A 17,187-nucleotide genomic window follows, 5' to 3' on the forward strand; every position below is an offset into this window, starting at 1 on the left:
GCTATCTCCTGCTACACTTTTGAAAACGTGGGGTTGAGGTAATACTGCGGAATACATTTTTCAGTTTTTGTTTTTCATAAAAGAGTGGAATGTGAGGAAACACTTTGAAAACTACAAAAGTAGTCCATAGGTTGTATTTAGTGTTACATGTGAAGCTACATGGAACGTAAAATATTTAATCCTAACCAAACAATTAAATTAAAACGCAATATGGACTTTTATTTTGACGCTTATTGCAGTTTGCGAAACAGGAAGCTCCATTAAATGTTTCGTATCGATCTGATCTTTATGTTTAAAAATCAAGAAGTGCATTTGTGGAAATAAACACCTGCCGTGTTATTATTTTGGCGTCTCATTCCAGGAAGGTCAGCCTGTGTATTCATTAAAAAGTACCTTGCCTAAGCATGCTGTCGGACACAGGTTGGTGTTCTGGTTTTGTTCGCAGCTAGCTAGGTTAACCTAAAGTTGTTGTCTTCTCGTTTATATGCCAGTGAACGAGCCTGGGATCTGACACATGGCACGTCTCTGTAAATGGTCACCATGATTTTAAACATTTGTGTTTTATCAGCAGATTGTGGGGGTACGGGGTCTTGCGGTCGGTCGCGGGGGAAGAAGCGACCTGCATCGGTGGTCACGGATAATTCAGCTGGAGAAAATCATTCCGTGCGTTCATCACGACAGGGGGCTAATATCAGAGGCAAACGAAGCAACAGCACCCCCACAGTGCAGGGCAGTGTACGTAGCCAAATAACGGAGCGTTTTCAGATATCTAGCTACGTTATATTAACGCGCTCGCACTGTGGTAGGCCGAATTATATTATTCCCCTCTTGCGAAATTCTAGACCAAAAGAAAAACGACGGACACAGAAGAAGAAGAAGAACAGACAGAGAAGCGGTTCAGGAGGTGTGAGAAGGCAGGCTGCGCCGCCGCGTACCCCGTGTGTTTCGCCAGTGCCTCAGAAAGGTGCCCCGCGGTCACTCACGGCTTGGCTTTAGTTTGGTGTTGGGCTCACATCTCTGGGTGACCTCGCCTTTTCCCACTCTCCAAAGGTGCGCAAAAAACGGCTATACATCGCGATGGTACCACTTATCCTGTGGAGAACACTTCTGTAACGAATGCTTTGACCATTACTACAGAAGGTGAGTTTGGGAAAGAGCAGATATCCTCAGCTGATGTTGGTGATGTACAATAATTAATTGTGTGTGTGTGTGTGTGTGTGTGTAACATGTAAGCCATAAGGATGGTTATGAGAAGTATTCCTTGTGGAAGAGGTTGTGGACAGGGAACGGGAAGAGTGAACCCAGTGTGAAAGCCTTCATGTCCGACCAGCAGCTTCCGTACTGGGTGAGTCTCCTGACCTGATCCGTGGTCCCCATGTTAAACTTGGCCCCTTATCCCAGTTTACTCTGCTCAGTGCAAATCATCCCTCCATTATTTGACGCTTTTGAGATGTTTGGAAACATTTGATAGATTAATATGTTTGCTTTCTGTGTTTGTGTTCAAGTTCAAGTTTGGTTTATTTATCACGTACATAGTCATACATGGTATAACTCGCAGTGAAATGGTTTTGTGTATCAATGTGCTTAACCTAAAAATGTCCCCTTAGTTAAAGGCACGTAGAGAGGTTCTGCCAGTTTGAAATCACTCCTCTTGCAGTCATTTTGAAAGCTTTTATTTTATTTTCTCTCCCATCGTGTCTCCACCTCACAGTCTTGGTCTCTCTCTTTAGGTGCAGTGCACGAAACCAGACTGTGGAAAGTGGAGACAACTTACCAAAGAGATCCAGCTAACCCCTTCACTGGCCTTGGCGTACTGCTGCGGCATGAAGCTCAGCAACGTTAAAGTAAGAGGGAAAAATGTCACGCAGGCCCAGCAGAGAGCTCTGCTCCTCTCACACGCGTTATCTTGGTCTTCCATAATGTCAGCCGAATCTGCTTTGTGCATGTATTGTGTAACTTTCTGTTTTTGTACATGCTGGGTAGTAAGAGATTTGTGATGTTTGTCGTTTTGAAGAGTGAAGGTCCAGATCAGTGTTCTCAGCCTGAAGACTTGGTGAGTATCAGGACAAACCTGACTGCTTTATCTCAGTTTGGCTCTGATTTGATGAATGAAAAGCTTAATGATTTATTTATTGTACCTTAACTGCTAGAACAGGTAGAGCAATGGGCCAGCAATACCAACGTGATGAAGTCGTTTCCCAGAGCTTTCATACTGATAAATAAAAGCGTCACAGAATTTTAACAGCATTTTCCAACAAATCGCTGTAAAAATGTGGCTAAAATGTTTTATTGGAGAAATCCTGCAGTCTTGTTCTATAAATGACGACAGCAGAAGAGTCAAGGTAGCTCCCCCCCCCCCTCTCTCTCTCTCTCTCTCTCAGAGAGTGGCTGGGGTGCTGGACAGTTGGTGGTCCTCCATGCTAATTCTGCCTCCCCTGTTGAAGGAGAGCCCTGCCAGCCCTTTCCTCAGTGCCTACTACCCCGATTGTGTGGGCATGAGCCCATCTGGCTCCGCGCACAGCAACCTGCGTCCTGAGCAGCGACGTACTATCCAGCCGCAGGGTGAGTGCCTGAGTGGAGCGGACAAGTAGGGCCCGTGAACGCGTTCGCTCCACACGCACCGGTCCCTGTCAATCACGCCATCTCTAGGGATGACTTTGCCATGACCTGTAATTGCTCTGGGAACACTAGATTCAGAAAACAGCAACATGTATGACAAAGTGTATAGCAAAGTGTGTTTCCAGCCCTGATGTGTGTCTGTCTGTCTCTCTCTCTCTCTCACTCTGTGTGTGTGTGTGTGTGTGTGTGTGTGTGTGTGTGTGTCTCTCTCCTTTCTCTGTCTGTCTGTCTCTGTCTCTTTGTCTCCGTCTCTGTGTCCAGTCCCGAGTCTGAACCCATACTTCCAGCCTTTCTACCAGCCCAGCGAGTGTGGGAAGGCTCTGTGTGTGCGTCCGGATATGATGGAGTTGGATGAACTGTACGAGTTCCCTGAGTTTTCCCGGGACCCCACCATGTACCTGGCCCTGCGCAACCTTGTCCTGGCTGCCTGGCACAGGGACTGCAAGGTACCAGTCTCCAACCCTGGGGTGACGAGGTTGTGTGGACCCCCAGTGACACAGGAGCGAAGTGGGGGAGAGGGCGTGGATGTGAGCTTGGTTGTCTTGCAGCATACAGCAGTTTCAGCAGTAAGGCAGGCTGGATGGCCCAGACAGTTTCTGTCATGTCATGTATGCAGTCAGCAGCAGTTGATGCACTTGAGTGCTCGTGAAACTAAACCAAGACCCAGTGGCTTTGAGCTTGAGATTGCTGGGCTTGTGGAGACCGGTGGAGGTCTGGATGAGATCCCATGTCTTCCTCGTTTTGGGTGCTGCTTGCCAAAGCTACAAAAACAAAAACTGTTCTGTGACTGATCTTGTGATGCCGTTTTAGGTACATTAAGGATACGCGGTCATACTCAGACCGGCCTGATTCCGGTTTAGAGTCCATAACCTTGTCAAATAGGCACACAGCACTTAGGGAATTCTACTATCAGATCTTGTATTGCCAAGCGCATTGTGTTTGCCTCAAACGTTGCCATTTAGGTGAGCGGTGGGAGGAAGGTCTCACAGAGCCGTTGTGTGTCCCCGGCCACGTTCCCCTGAGTCCTGCCAGAACATGCGCTGGCCATTAAGCTGAGTGGAAAGTGCAGATGCAGGTGTTTCCGATGGCGTTCCGCCCTTCACCCTCCAGAGCCCCGCACACGTCAGATGTTTCCAACAGCGTCCCATCCCGTATTGGAGGGGTGGAGGATGCCAGCTCCTGGGACTTGCTGTCCGTCTCTTTAAACAAACTTGCTGCAGCTGTGGCATCAAATCAGATCAGAAGCAACTTAATCCTTCATTCTGGAACAGAGAGATGTCGATGTTACAGTAGGGGGTTTGGGAACAGTTGCGTATTATTTAGTCTGGACTGAAGTAATGAAGTTAGTTAATGACTTCCCATTCCCAAACACTGGGTCATTGTATGTTTACTTTGCCAGTCATTTATAATTTTCCTTGATTTATTTATTTAATTTATATATTGAATGTTTTTAATGTTAGCGGTGCCTTAATGGCAGTAACATATTGACGTCCAGGAGCCTCTGACGGTGCAGAAGTGTGCTCCCCACGTGATCGTGCGGGGCCTGGTGCGCGTGCGATGCGTCCAGGAGCTGGACAAGGTTCTGCACTTCATGACCCGGAAGGGTTTGGTCAACACTGGAATACTGCAGACCAATCAGCCTCTTCTGCCGGAGCCCTACCACAATGTGAGTCTGAGGGGCCCGCCACCTTAACACCACCTTAATACCTCAACATGGTGCATTAACAGTGTGTGTGTCTGTCCTTAGCACACAGACAGTTCATGAAGCTTTGCAGATTATATTAGCATCTCCCTCTCTCTCTCTCTCTTTGGCTGTGTGCAGAAGAAGGTATTGGTGATTGGAGCAGGAGCTTCTGGCCTTGCTGCGGCAAGGCAGCTGAAGAACTTTGGCTTGCAGGTCAGGCTGGCTTCCTCAGATACACCCACATGCTATATGTATGTGGAGCATGAGGCATGTACCCAGTCTTGAAATACAATCTTGAAATATTTTGTGTTTAATTAATGGGCCTCATGTCTGTTCAGTTGTGTTAGTAGGTGTGCACTGTGGCTAGAGAGAGATGTCTGGTTAACACAATTAATATTCTGAAGTTTCCTCTGTGAGCAATAATTATCTACCTATTATACAAAGATTGGCACAATATTGACTACTTTAGACTGGTTAAAAAGAGTTTCTATGGATTAGTCTTATTGGACAATTTACTTAAGCTAGGTCTGTGGAAACTGGCCTCAGAGATTCAGTGAGAATGTAATCCGGAGAAGATGAAATGAGCTCGTCACTGTTGTTATTGGTCGCCAGGTGGTGGTGGTGGAGGCGAGGGAGCGAATAGGAGGACGAGTTTGGGACGACACATCACTGGGCGTCACCGTGGGACGTGGGGCACAGATCGTCAACGGCTGTGTCAACAACCCCATAGCTCTAATGTGCGAACAGGTGAGTACAGCCTCCCACAATGCTCTATGATAATTAGCAGTTTAGTCCCCCATGCCATCAAAACTCACTCGCTCATTAACAGTCTGTATTTTAGCAGGTGTTTGTGGGTGGGTGGGTGTGGTGGGCTATGACTGTCACATGTGCTGCTGACACACTGAGCTGGGCTTTGGTGTTGTCTTCAGCTGGGCGTGAAGATGCACAAACTCAGTGAGCGTTGTGAGATCCTCCAGGACCGTGGCCAGTCCACAGATCCAGCCGTAGACAAGCGCATGGACTTCCACTTCAACGCCATCCTGGACGTCGTCTCCGAGTGGAGGAAGGACAAAACGCAGAACCAGGATGTCCCACTGGGGGGTACTGGACGTTCCAAAGGGACGAGACACACACAGACAAGCGCTGCATGCAAGCCCCAGCGGTGTTGGGGGGGCAAGGCAGGACAAAATTAGATTTCAATTTATATAGTGGCTTCGTTCACGACATTTTTTTTAGTACTCTCGTTTGTTTGTTTTTGATTGGGATAATTTTCAAATACTGCCTTGGGTCTTGGTTGTACATAAAAAGTCTGTTTTGTTTTTTAAATGGGTTGATGATTGGAAAGGATTTGTTCAGGACTGTTCTCACAGCCCTTTCCGGGCAAGATCCAACACTTGATGCCAATCTTTTTTCCTTATTTATTTATTTATCTATTTACTTGCACACTTTCTTCCTCCTCATGGGTTCTCATGACCAGAGAAGATCCAGGAGGTGTACAAGACGTTTCTGCAGGAGTCAGGCCTTCGGTTCAGTGAACTGGAGGAGAAGGTACTCCAGTTCCACCTCAGTAATCTGGAGTATGCCTGTGCAAGCCCTCTGGACCAGGTGGGTGCGGGAGTTCTGAGAGGTTTGGGTATATTTAAGACACAGTGAATATTCCTCTCTCTATTTTACTATGGTCCACATGCTCCTTGTTTCTCTGTGTCTGTCGGTTCCATGGGTTTTCCGGATCCACTAAAAGAGATCCGCTTTTCTGAGATGAAAATCAGAATACACTCAACTTCCATTACCATGCCAGCGACTGTCCGATAGATACTGATGTGTCCTAACACTAATCTCCTGAATACCATCTCTTTAGCCTTTATCCCACTGTAGCACTGAACGGTTCTGAGTTCAGACGGACATTTGTCAAACGTTCATGTCCAGAGTGGCTTGGATGTATTCATCAGTGTGTTTCCTGGGAAATGAACCCAAGACCTTAGTGCTGAACCATCTCTACCATACCGCTGCCATGTCCGTGCTGAGGCTTTGCAGAGAATAGTTTACCACCCAAATGGTCACAAAATGTCCAGTGATGGACAGAGTTTAGTTGGTGGTGCACGCTACCAGAAGATCTCTAGTCTGTCATTGGTGTAAGTGCAGTCTGCATCTATAAAACACATCTGTATGAGTGATGTACCGACTACAGTGGGCAGTGCAGATGTCAGCAACTCCCTGCTCTGCCTATGTGGATCGATAAGTGCACATATGACACTAAAACAATTATTATTTATTTTGAACCTCCTCATGTCTGTGTGTTTTGCAGGTGTCTGCTAGATCGTGGGACCATAATGAGTTTTTTGCGCAGTTCACTGGTGATCACACGCTGCTGACCCAGGGCTACTCCACCCCACTACACCACCTGGCTCAAGGCCTCGACATCCACTTCAATAGGCCGGTACGCTCAGGCTGCATGAGTCCTCCTCTCTGAACGAGCCTGGGGACTCGTCTGTTACTCGACTGTAGGAGGTCAGCTCCAGTGGCTGTCTGAGTGCAGGGGACTGTTTCTCTGCTCTCCGTCTTACTTCTGGTAAATGATGGAATAAATGAATGAAAGGATGAACCTCCTAAATCACTAAAATCAGTATCTCTGTGTAGGTAGAGGCAATCGATTACTCAGGCAACGTTGTGAAAGTTACCACCTCAAACGGAACACGGTACACTGCTCACAAGGTACGGCAGTTTAGATACATCCCAGCCATAGTGAAATTGTTGTCCTGAGACAAACCTGGTCCCGCATTGCAGGTGTTGGTGACGGTTCCGTTAGCTCTCCTGCAGAACAACACCATCCAGTTCAACCCTCCTCTGCCGGACAGGAAGCTGAAAGCCGTACATAGCCTTGGTGCAGGCGTGATAGAGAAGGTGGGGGCTGCTGCAAACACCTCTGATGGGGAAATATCACTTGTCCTTTGCAAAAATGGAAAGTGACGTTTTAAATAGGGTTGCTTATCTTTTACTTTCTTTCTCTAGAGGTCCGCCGAAGTTTTGACTGTTTAAATTCTGGTGTTTAGTAAACTGCATTTCGACAAAGGTCATTGTCACATTACGAATGGAAAAGCATAAGCTGATCTACAGGGAAACACAAAAATAAACCAAAGATTCTAAAATGAAGCATCATTGAACACCTCACATAGGCTGTTTCTGTGAACCTGGTTTAAAGTCTGGGATTGAGAGGAGGCTTTTGCTAGGCTGTGTGGAGTCCGAGTCCGAGGATTGTGAGCTGCGATGGTGGTTCTTGTGTTTCAGATAGCACTGCAGTTCCCCCACAGGTTCTGGGATGCTAAGATCCAAGGAGCTGATTATTTTGGCCATGTTCCACCCAGTCCGGAGAAGAGAGGCTTGTTCAGTGTGTTTTATGATATGACTCCTCAGGTTAGACTTCTCAAACCTCTCTATTTTATACTCACACAAATGATTTTTGAGTTTGTCCATTTGGAATGAATTTGTGGCCAATTCCTAAATACCACACACAAGTTTTCCTGATCTGGAAAATGTAAGGGCATTATTAGGGTTGTGTATGTGGCCTTCCACTTTTCTAATGTAACTGTTGTAAGAAAACTTTGTGTATCCAAACTGGTGGCCTTTTATTACAAGAGAGGAAAAATCAGACTTATTTTTCCCTGACCACATAAACAAGGGTTCCCATGGGTCATGGAATTCCAAAAGATTATTCCAGACATGGAAAATCGGGGGATTTGATCATTTTTATGTCAAGTCATTGAATATCAGGGAATTTCTTTGGTATCATCCTTAAATTGTAGTTGCCATTTATCAAAATCTTATATTTTCACATGTATTGTGTGAGTGGTATTTATAGATGCTTGATTTTTTTTTTTTTTTTTTTTTAACTCTTGCCCAGTTTACAAAGCTTTTCTGTCTACTATAGGTCATGGAAATTCAGCTTTTTTTGTCAGGGTCAGGGAATTTGACATTTAACCTCCGTATAAACCTTTCTCTCTTTTTCTCCACCATATAATCAGAATGCTCCACTGTGTCTCATGTTTCTGATGAAATAATTAGTTGTGAGATGATGATGATAATGATGAATGCCTACTGCTCACTGGATGAAGAAGTGTCCTGTGCATCAGGTTTTACTAGGCTTGGGTTCTTAGTGCCTACCTGTACCATGTCCCTGCAGGGAGACCAGTGCGTGCTGATGTCTGTGATCACAGGACAAGCTCTGACGATGATCCGGGATCTACAAGATGCACAGGTGGTGAACCTCTGCATGACTGTCCTGCGGGAACTCTTTAAGGAACAGGTAACCTCACCACTGAACTTTCAGGACATTCCTGCTTGTTTGTTATTGTATAACATGCTCAAATGTGTAAATCACAAGAATAACTTTGGCCAAAAAATATCTGGGATAGAAAATGAGTGCAAAAGTTTTGTTTATAGGGTTATTTCACGAGATGATTGATCTTGCACAATTTAATATGAAGCAAGAAAAAAAAAACCTCTAATAGATCACTATGACGATGGTTTCAGACAGGGCCATGAATGAGTCCGCACCCAAGTCAATTAGCCTCCATGGTGTTGTGCCGTAGGAGGTTCCGGATCCAGTAAAGTACTTCGTTACACACTGGAGTCAGGACACATGGTCACGGATGACATACAGCTTTGTGAAGACGGGGGGTAGCGGGGAGGCCTATGATGTCATCGCTGAAGATGTGCAAGGGAAGGTCTTCTTTGCAGGCGAGGTGAGATGGTCTTATCTGGACAGTACAGAACAAAGACACAGAAGCAGGGAACAGTTGTGTGTAAACTTGTTAGCACACTGAGATGTTACCACATGCCTGAGTCAGGAGCTAGACCCCCAGCCCGGTCTGCCGAATTCCTCCCTACTTTAACAAATGCACTGAAACTAGAGATTAAACCAAAGAGTTCATTCAGGTGTGTTTGAGCTAGTGAATGACCGAACCACTGGGTTGGCTTCCAGGACCAGAGTTGGACACCTATGGCCAATATATCTTAAACCCATCAGACATTATAATGCAAGTGGAACAGTGTTGCCTTTTTAGTGAAAATATTCATTGTATGCAAAGCAAAATCTAAATGTTTTTGTCAAGAAAATATAACCTGGGTTACAGAACTCTAACTACAGCTGTAACTGAGATTATATCCTCATGCTCTGGGTGAGCTGCTGACTGCAACCTAACTGCTTATGCCATCAGTAGTGTTTTCATTTTCTCACATTTGTTGCTGTCATTTGGACTTGACTTGGTGTGTGTTTCGTACCTTGCAGGCTACAAACCGGCACTTTCCTCAGACAGTAACAGGCGCGTATCTAAGTGGAGTACGAGAGGCCAGCAAAATCGCAGCGCTGTGATGCTCCGCGCAGGTGCTGGCAGGACCGAAATGTCCCGTCACAGCCTGGTTCTTTTGGTACAGAAATAACCAGAGGAAACAAGCCACCATTTCTCCGACCTCTAGCCATCCCGTCCTGGAATAGGACTAGGACAGAGTTAGGGGGTGGGTGGAATTAGGAACCTGAGAATTAGTGTGTTTATCCTTTCTGGATTGGGCAAGGATTAGATGTTTCAGTTCTTGATTGTACATTATCATACAACTTTTCTTGATTTTATTCCATGGTTGAGTTTAATGCAGTGAGGGTTCTCAGATCATCACCCTTGGAAGTCCATCTGTACGCTTGTTTCCACTGTAGGGCTGGACGATTCTGAGTACCGATAGTAACTGTTCCAATCGTATTTCCACACAAACACGGTTCTGCACGGAACTCTTGCAAACCATGCTCAGCAGGGGTACTGAACCATGCTCAAAGACACAACCATTTGGGTTGGATGGCTTAATGACAGTATTCACTGATTGGTTCTACATGTTTCCTCTCATCTCATTTGCATATAACGTTTATCGCCAGGTTGCACAATTTTGCAGTCTTCTGCCCAAAAGTACAAATCACGGCCGAGTGGTGAGCCCTCTACCGTTGTTACCACACAGTTGCTGATGAATTTCAATGTGTTTGTTGTCGTTTCAACTTGACCCACATTTCATATTCAATCAATGAAAGTGACGTTATGTGATTGCTGTCCGTCCTCCAGTGCATTCGGTGCAGTGGCCGAAGCCCAAGCGAGAACTCGGGAGGCAGACAGCCAAGGTGTTTCTTCTTTGTCCCGCAATCGAATATTATTTCTAACAATCGATTGTCTAGTGTGGTTTTTTAATGATTCGATTATATAATTGAATATAGAATATTGGTTGAAGGCAGTAAAGAAAACCTAGCACCAGCACACTCTTCCTGGCCCTGATTTCCAGCTTCAGGATTCCCGAACGACCCGCTATGGCTTGGGAACCTGGTTGTTCCTACTTCAGTGAACATAGATTTACATTTTACTGCTCTCTGTTTTGCTGATCCCGGGTAGTTTTGTCCTTCAAAGGAAACATGACAATATTGACCTGAAGTGTCTGGAAAATTGTACTCTTGTGTATTTGCATTAAATTTTCTATTGACCCCCCCAACTAAGAACAACTGGATATTGTAAAAGTAGAATTTTTGCATGATGATTTGGCTCTGACACAAAGTTACTACATACAGAGTCAGGACAAGTTCATATGAATTTAAAATATTTACTGTACTTAATTATGATCTCTTGATATAGCTTCATTAAAAGTTAATATATGCATACTGTAAATAGTCTGGAATTTGTCTTGTACCCTATCTTTGCCTTCTTTTGTAACAAATTTTGAAGCCCCCTCCCCCAATCTCCCTAATGGAAAAATAAATCTGCGTAAATGTTGCGCATTTGTGAAATACACGAATGCGTGCTTTGAATGTGTGGCGCCATTGCTTGGATCTACATCACCTCGCTGCACTGATTCGGAAAGCAGTTAATGTGATTGTGTAGCTAGTAATCTAGTTACGAATTAAAGATAATCTTTAAAAAAAATAAAATAAAATGGACGCTAGCTAAATGGAAAGTTCATCGATTGTACGAAGCTAACTGACAGGCGAGCTGGGTGGCTAGCTACTTACTAGTAACCTATTAGGCCTAGTTGCGTCCAGAATAATTTCCTTTGCTGGTTATTGTGAGTAACTGGGATTGCACATTACTCTCAGTTAACTGAAGTTACCTGCTCCGGCGCTAAAGTGGTTAGCAGTTGTGAATTAAATAACTACCTTAACTTGATTTAAAATGCTCTTTTGGACAAGGCAAAGATGCTCACAAACGGCCTGTGCATTGCTATGTATGCTAGTTAGCTAACCTGGCTAGCTAAGTAATATTAAAACCTCTCTGGCTGGATGGTTAGCTGGTTTTCTTTCTTGTTCATTGTCAGTTTTACCAAGATACCACAGTGTTTTCTGACCACAGCTAGCTAACTTAAACCCACTAATAATCGACCATATTCTCTCAGGCGGGTTTAGGTCCCAGAGCCCGCAGGTACCATGACTGGCATCCAGAGCAGAGGTGGTAGTGGACTCGGGTGGCGTTTCCTTAGCTAACGCTAACCTAACTGTATTTTGACGGAGCAGATTTTCAGACGTTATGTTTTAGCTAACTGGTGTGTGTGTGAATTGTCTAGGCTCTGTCGGAGATAGCTCGGATGATGAACCTTTAAGTACACTGATGAAGTGGAAACCGACGCCGGAGAGGACACACTACTTAGGAGAGACATGTAAGGAAAGCCCGTTCTCAAGTTGACCTGACAGTTACCTTGTCCTTTCACAACTACGATGATAAATCGACTTCCATAACATGTACGCAACTTGTTAAGCTTCAGTATGAGTGTGCTCAAAATATTTACGGGGTAAGACATTTCAATCGTATGGTTGTCGCTTTCCGTACTTGATATGTCCTCCTACAGCGCTGGCTGTGGATGGCAGGGTTGGCGGTCCTTACAAGCAGCGTTCATCTGCGTCGCTAGTCTCCGACTTTCTGGAAGACGCTTCATTGAAGGAGACTTCCAAAGAGTCAGCCGCAGGTGATCTCGAGTATTTAATTTTAAAAAGTCAAAAAGTACTTACTTTTTGAAAATAGGTCCTTGCCAAATGCGAAAGAAGACGGGCGTTCGAGTAGGACAGCGAAATGTCATATTTAGTTTTTGTCTCATCACATGAGTAGACCGGTGTCTCACCATGTCTGTTTCCTGGGCCTTATATTTGGATGAGGCAAAAGAATGGAATTATATTTTTGAATGGAAGTATAGTTTTATAGTTTGCAATTAAAATAACTGGCCTTCATTTTTACCTCATGTACTTGTGAAATGTGCTTTATAACACTTTTACCTGATTTTTAGAGTCACCTGGACACAGCTCAGATAGTGAGCCTCTAAGCACACTGCTTAAATCCAAGAGATCTGCTCCTGTGATTGCACACAGGCATCAGAAGACTGGTGAGGACCGTGATGGGACTTTATCAGTTATCAATAGGTTTGAGTCTGTGATGGAGAATCCGTTGATGTTGTGATTTAAGATGCACACTGTTAGTTTAAAACACATCTTTTCTTACCAATTGTTACCTGCTATTGCGAAAGTGCAGTTAGCAATTACAACCGTCCTGTAGGAGATGTTCATTAAACATTTTTGAATGTGAACACTAAAGTGGTCAGTCCTCTTACAAACCCTCACTCATTTATGTTGGGTATTAAAGATGCGTCCATCAGGTGGTGAGGACGTATTAACCCTATCTGGCACACAAGTGTAACGGAGAACCACAGAGAACATGTTTACGATTTCCAGTCTTAAGGAAAAAGGGGGAATGTGGTCATATTTTAGGTAGTTTGGACACATCAGGTTTGTGACTGTGGCCCTGAATAACAGAGAACGCAGATGGTTGTTTCCGTTTGTTGCTAGCTGTAAAAGAGTCCTCGGATTCAGAGGATGACCAACCACTGACGACTCTGATCAGAAAGACTACACAAAAGGAGGTCTCAACACTGGGTGAGGAACTGTGCGCTGCTTTATTTTGCCAAAGTGAAGCTATGTTTTTATTCTATTTTGTTCTTTTTTTGTAATTTATTCATGAGGTATTTTGAGTACACTTTTGCCAGTAAACATTCACAGCTGGCAAAATTACAAGAATATTTCACTGATTCTGTGATTTTAGATGCCAAAAGCCCAAAAAGGTGCAAAATGAGAGCAAGAGCCTCCAGTCTGAGACAGTCATCGCCATCACGAGTGAAGACCACCCAGAAGCGAGGAAGGAAAGGTAGTGGACTCTGACCCAGGAACACTCATGACTGGAGGGGTCTGTGCTCTAAAGTCTCACCTGCGTGAAGCCCTCAGTCTAGCATGAATCTCTTATCTGATGTGCAGTCAGGCCAAATACCACAAAAAGTGAAAATAAAAATATGGAGGTGAAAACATTTGTTGCTATTTTGCCATCACCCAGGATTCCTAGAATTACAGCATTTATCTGAAGCTTTTATCCAAAGTAACTTACAATTCAAACTGAACACGACTTGAGTAATTGAGGGTTAAGGGTCCTGCTCAGGGGCCCAACAGTGGCAACTTGGCAGTGGTGGGACTTGGAACTGGCAACCTTCTGATTACTAGTCCAGTACCTTTTAACCACTGAATTCATCTGTGAAAGAAAAAATGATTTTCTACCGAGTCTGCAGGACTCCCTTCCTCAGCCCAGTTTTTGCTCAAATGAACACACTTCATGTTGTTTTCTGATGGTCTTATCCCAGGAAAGCCAGAGACAGAGAGAATGGATGCAGCACCTTCTACAGCTGAGAACCAAATGCCTAAAAGGCGAGGGCGACCTAAGAAAGCAGACACACAGGCTAAAGGTAGATGATCGCCTGGCAGTCAGCACAGGACAACGCTGTTCTGTCCCACAGCATACTTTATTTTAATGACCAGTAAGCCAGACGCACACTTGCCAGTGGACACGTGTGTCTAATGATCTCTCTCTAATAATCAGTTTTTCTTTGAGGTACTAAGAGAATTTTAACAAATCAAAAAGAATATTTACACATTCAGTATTTCAGTATCCTCATGTTTGATTAAAGATGTATTTTCTTTATTTTTTGGATAAATGTTATATTAATCTAAACATCACTTAATAGTTTTACATTTACATTCCTAAAATGATCATCCTACAGCGCCCTCTAGTGACACGTCTGACGATGAGCCCTTGAGCTTGCTGGTTGGGAAGAAGAGTCAGCCTGAAATGAAGCAGGCGGTCGTGGTGCTGAAGAGGTTGTCAAAAAGTGACGTCATGGACGCGATGGCACAGGAGCGCAAGCGCAGCCGAGAGCAGATCGGTGAGGATTGCAAACGTCCAGCACTGCTAGCAAGTCGACATTCCTTCATAGTACACTAGAGCAATAACTGAAAATGTATCAGCATGTTCTGTAAAACGGGCATTAACTCTATAAACTGGATAACCATTTTGTAAAATTGTATGATCTTATTTTTTGCTGAATGCTGAAAAAAGCAGACAGTTGTTCAGTGGAGTTATGCAAAACTGGTACTCATGATCTGCAGTTCTGTGGCACGTGTAGTTAATGTCCATTACTTTCCGACTGATGGATTGCTGCTCCGTTGTCTTCTGGGTCGTTAGCTGGAGTGGGAACAGGAAGTGCTGTGGAGAGCTCTGACGAGGAACCTCTGAGCCTTAAAGTTAAGAGACTCAAGAGGCAGACCAAGCCTGCCCAAGAAAGTCCAGCTGCGGGTAAGAGCTGCCCCACAGATGCAATATCCATTTCTGTCTCATCGTCATAGATACTCTGTAGATATAACCACACTGGCTGTCCCAGGCTAACAGGTTAGGTTTTTTTTTTCTTTTCTCACTTTAGACTGTCTAGTCTAAAGTCTGGTCTAAACTGGTGCCCAAGCTGAGGAGACGTTTGAAATAAACTGTTAACACTGGATGTGAGGTCTTGGGTTTCAGTCCTGCATTTTGCAATCACTGGTAGCTAACTAGCAATGTAATATAATGGATTGACTATTTTGTTGAGAGTCCTGCCTCCTAGATGAAGGGAGGTTGAGAAGTCTGTCATTCCTGAACCTTGAGGCCTGTGATTTGAACAGCTGTGTTATGATAAAAATGAGCTTTCAGTTACTATGAAATCTAACTAGCTGTTCTCACAACCCATGTGGACTAGCCGTTTAAGAATGACATAAACATGTCTGCATCTGCCTTCTCCAGAGATAGCGATGAGGCCCGTTAACTTGCAGGAAATGTGAAGTTATCCTGTTTGTCTTGCTACACACCTGCAAAAAGTTTGGGTTTTACAGATTAAATCCTGGACAGTGAAGGTTAAGGCTAGGGTTAACTAATATCTGGTGAAAAGCCAATTAGGCCTTAATGCTGTGGTGTTCTACTGGCTATAGAAAAGCTTGTTAAAAGACATGGCGGACCCTGGTCTATCGCACTGTTGGCAGATACCAGTTCAGAAGAAGAACCCCTGGAGAAGCAGGTGAAGACTGCACAGGGGAAATATAAGGGCAAAGAGAGGACCAATGGCGAAGATGAAACACCCAAACCAGGTGAGCCTGGAGACCGCCTTGGAAACGGCTGACTGGGATTAGTTTGAATTCATCTGAAGTCACAAAGTGTGACCTGTATGTCATCAGTGTTTCATAATGACTTGAGTGAGAGCCCAGATTATGAAGGACTATGAGGTTTCTGTAGTGGACAAATAGCACATTGGCCTTGTTTAGAGGACAGTCAGGTGTTTGTGAACTTTGATGGAAGAAACGTATGTGGATTTAACATTTTTTTAAAGTCATTCTTCATTTATGTGTGTGGTCTCAGTGAGTCCTTCATTAAGACTGAGTATCCTTAGGGCAGGTCGAGGAAAGGTCAAACTGCTAGTGGCACACTGAAATAAAAAGTGCACGGAAGTCACGATATAATCACCAGAGTCGTGCAGAAGGCTGGAATGAGGCTCCCGCTTTCAGAAAGGTTTGTATCATCTCCATCTCCGTTCTCTCCTTCAGAGTCCAAACTGGCTGAGGTGTTGAAGGAAGACCTGGACGACAAGTGTCTGGCTGAGAGGGAACCCGAAGAAACGCCTCCGTCTCCTCAGAGAGAGCCTGGCAACAGCTGAACGTCACGTGCGCGCGCACACGCACATCCGTGAGGTTTGGTGCATCTAACAAACTAAGATGTTTGTAATATTTACATGATATCTGTATGTGAACATTTGTTCTGTCGGGTGACTTTACACAGACTGAGCCTGAGAGAGTCAAAGCAGAGGACACTCGTTGATGCGTCATTCTGTGATCAGCGCTTCTCTTACATTTGCTTTATTTATAGTAATGACAGTATTAAACCATCAGATTGATTTGTAACAACACATGAATCTCTCATGTTGCGCATGAATGCATGAAATAGGGTTTTTAATATAGTTTCATTTTCTAATTTTTTTTAATAGTATTAATCTGTTTTTATGTTCTGGCCTCTTATGTTGTGAATGCCAGTGTTTTGATTTGGGGTGTTTGTAGACAAAAAACAAAACAAAACAATTTTTATTCAGAGTTCTATAGAGATTGTTTGAAAGGATTTTGATAATTGTGGATAAGTGTGAATAGTGAGTTATAACAAGGCTGTATGAAGGTTAGTTCAAATTTGTTGTTTTGATATTAGTGTTTCATGCTTTTAAAATCTGCATTTATTTTGGTGTGCTGGTTATTTTTAATGTTGGGTTTTTTTTGTTTGTTTTTTTAAATAATAAGATGGAGCAGTGTGTGAAAACAGATTGTATTAGTTGGAAATACATGTCACTAGTGCTGCCGTTATCTTGGTGTATGGGTTTGTTGGAGCGAATATCACAAACATTCCAACTTTGAGTTTGATTTGTAATGAAAAATGTGAAACCCTGCTGCCCACCTCTACCGCCACTTTTATTCTAAAATCCAGATGCTTAGCATTGCT

The 17,187-nt window shown here is 44.1% G+C and overlaps 2 protein-coding genes across 14 annotated transcripts; both read left to right on the forward strand.

Annotated features, from left to right (window-relative positions):
* Positions 1 to 248: 248 nt before the first annotated feature.
* kdm1b (lysine demethylase 1B) lies at positions 249 to 11,113 on the forward strand. Of its 5 annotated transcripts, none has more exons than XM_081713061.1 (21): positions 249 to 420; positions 569 to 735; positions 843 to 964; positions 1,051 to 1,140; positions 1,234 to 1,345; positions 1,731 to 1,844; positions 2,015 to 2,053; positions 2,382 to 2,562; positions 2,881 to 3,065; positions 4,115 to 4,285; positions 4,442 to 4,516; positions 4,916 to 5,050; positions 5,233 to 5,404; positions 5,781 to 5,908; positions 6,609 to 6,740; positions 6,941 to 7,015; positions 7,088 to 7,204; positions 7,589 to 7,714; positions 8,481 to 8,603; positions 8,890 to 9,042; positions 9,588 to 11,113. In XM_081713061.1, the coding sequence occupies exons 1-21, from the start codon at positions 405 to 407 to the stop codon at positions 9,669 to 9,671; spliced, it is 2,517 nt and encodes an 838-aa protein (XP_081569187.1). In that variant the 5' UTR covers positions 249 to 404; the 3' UTR covers positions 9,672 to 11,113. The 5 variants fall into 5 exon arrangements, with proteins under 5 accessions (XP_081569187.1, XP_026883658.3, XP_081569189.1 ...); XM_027027857.3 differs by having other exon boundaries at positions 572 to 735; XM_081713063.1 differs by lacking the exons at positions 7,088 to 7,204; positions 7,589 to 7,714.
* Positions 11,114 to 11,128: 15 nt separating this feature from the next.
* Positions 11,129 to 17,136, forward strand: LOC113588609 (uncharacterized). Of its 9 annotated transcripts, none has more exons than XM_081713073.1 (12): positions 11,129 to 11,193; positions 11,882 to 11,974; positions 12,164 to 12,280; positions 12,596 to 12,691; positions 13,128 to 13,238; positions 13,405 to 13,506; positions 13,991 to 14,092; positions 14,408 to 14,569; positions 14,869 to 14,979; positions 15,642 to 15,797; positions 16,251 to 16,394; positions 16,483 to 17,136. In XM_081713073.1, exons 2-11 carry the CDS (start codon positions 11,926 to 11,928, stop codon positions 16,358 to 16,360), a joined length of 1,116 nt encoding a protein of 371 aa, XP_081569199.1. In that variant the 5' UTR covers positions 11,129 to 11,193; positions 11,882 to 11,925; the 3' UTR covers positions 16,361 to 16,394; positions 16,483 to 17,136. The 9 variants fall into 9 exon arrangements, with proteins under 9 accessions (XP_081569199.1, XP_081569198.1, XP_081569195.1 ...); XM_081713069.1 differs by having other exon boundaries at positions 11,138 to 11,450; XM_081713070.1 differs by having other exon boundaries at positions 11,138 to 11,386.
* Positions 17,137 to 17,187: the final 51 nt, after the last annotated feature.

This window comes from Electrophorus electricus, chromosome 4, assembly GCF_041902795.1.
Source record: "Electrophorus electricus isolate QZ-2024a chromosome 4, ASM4190279v1, whole genome shotgun sequence".
Lineage (NCBI taxonomy): Eukaryota > Metazoa > Chordata > Actinopteri > Gymnotiformes > Gymnotidae > Electrophorus > Electrophorus electricus.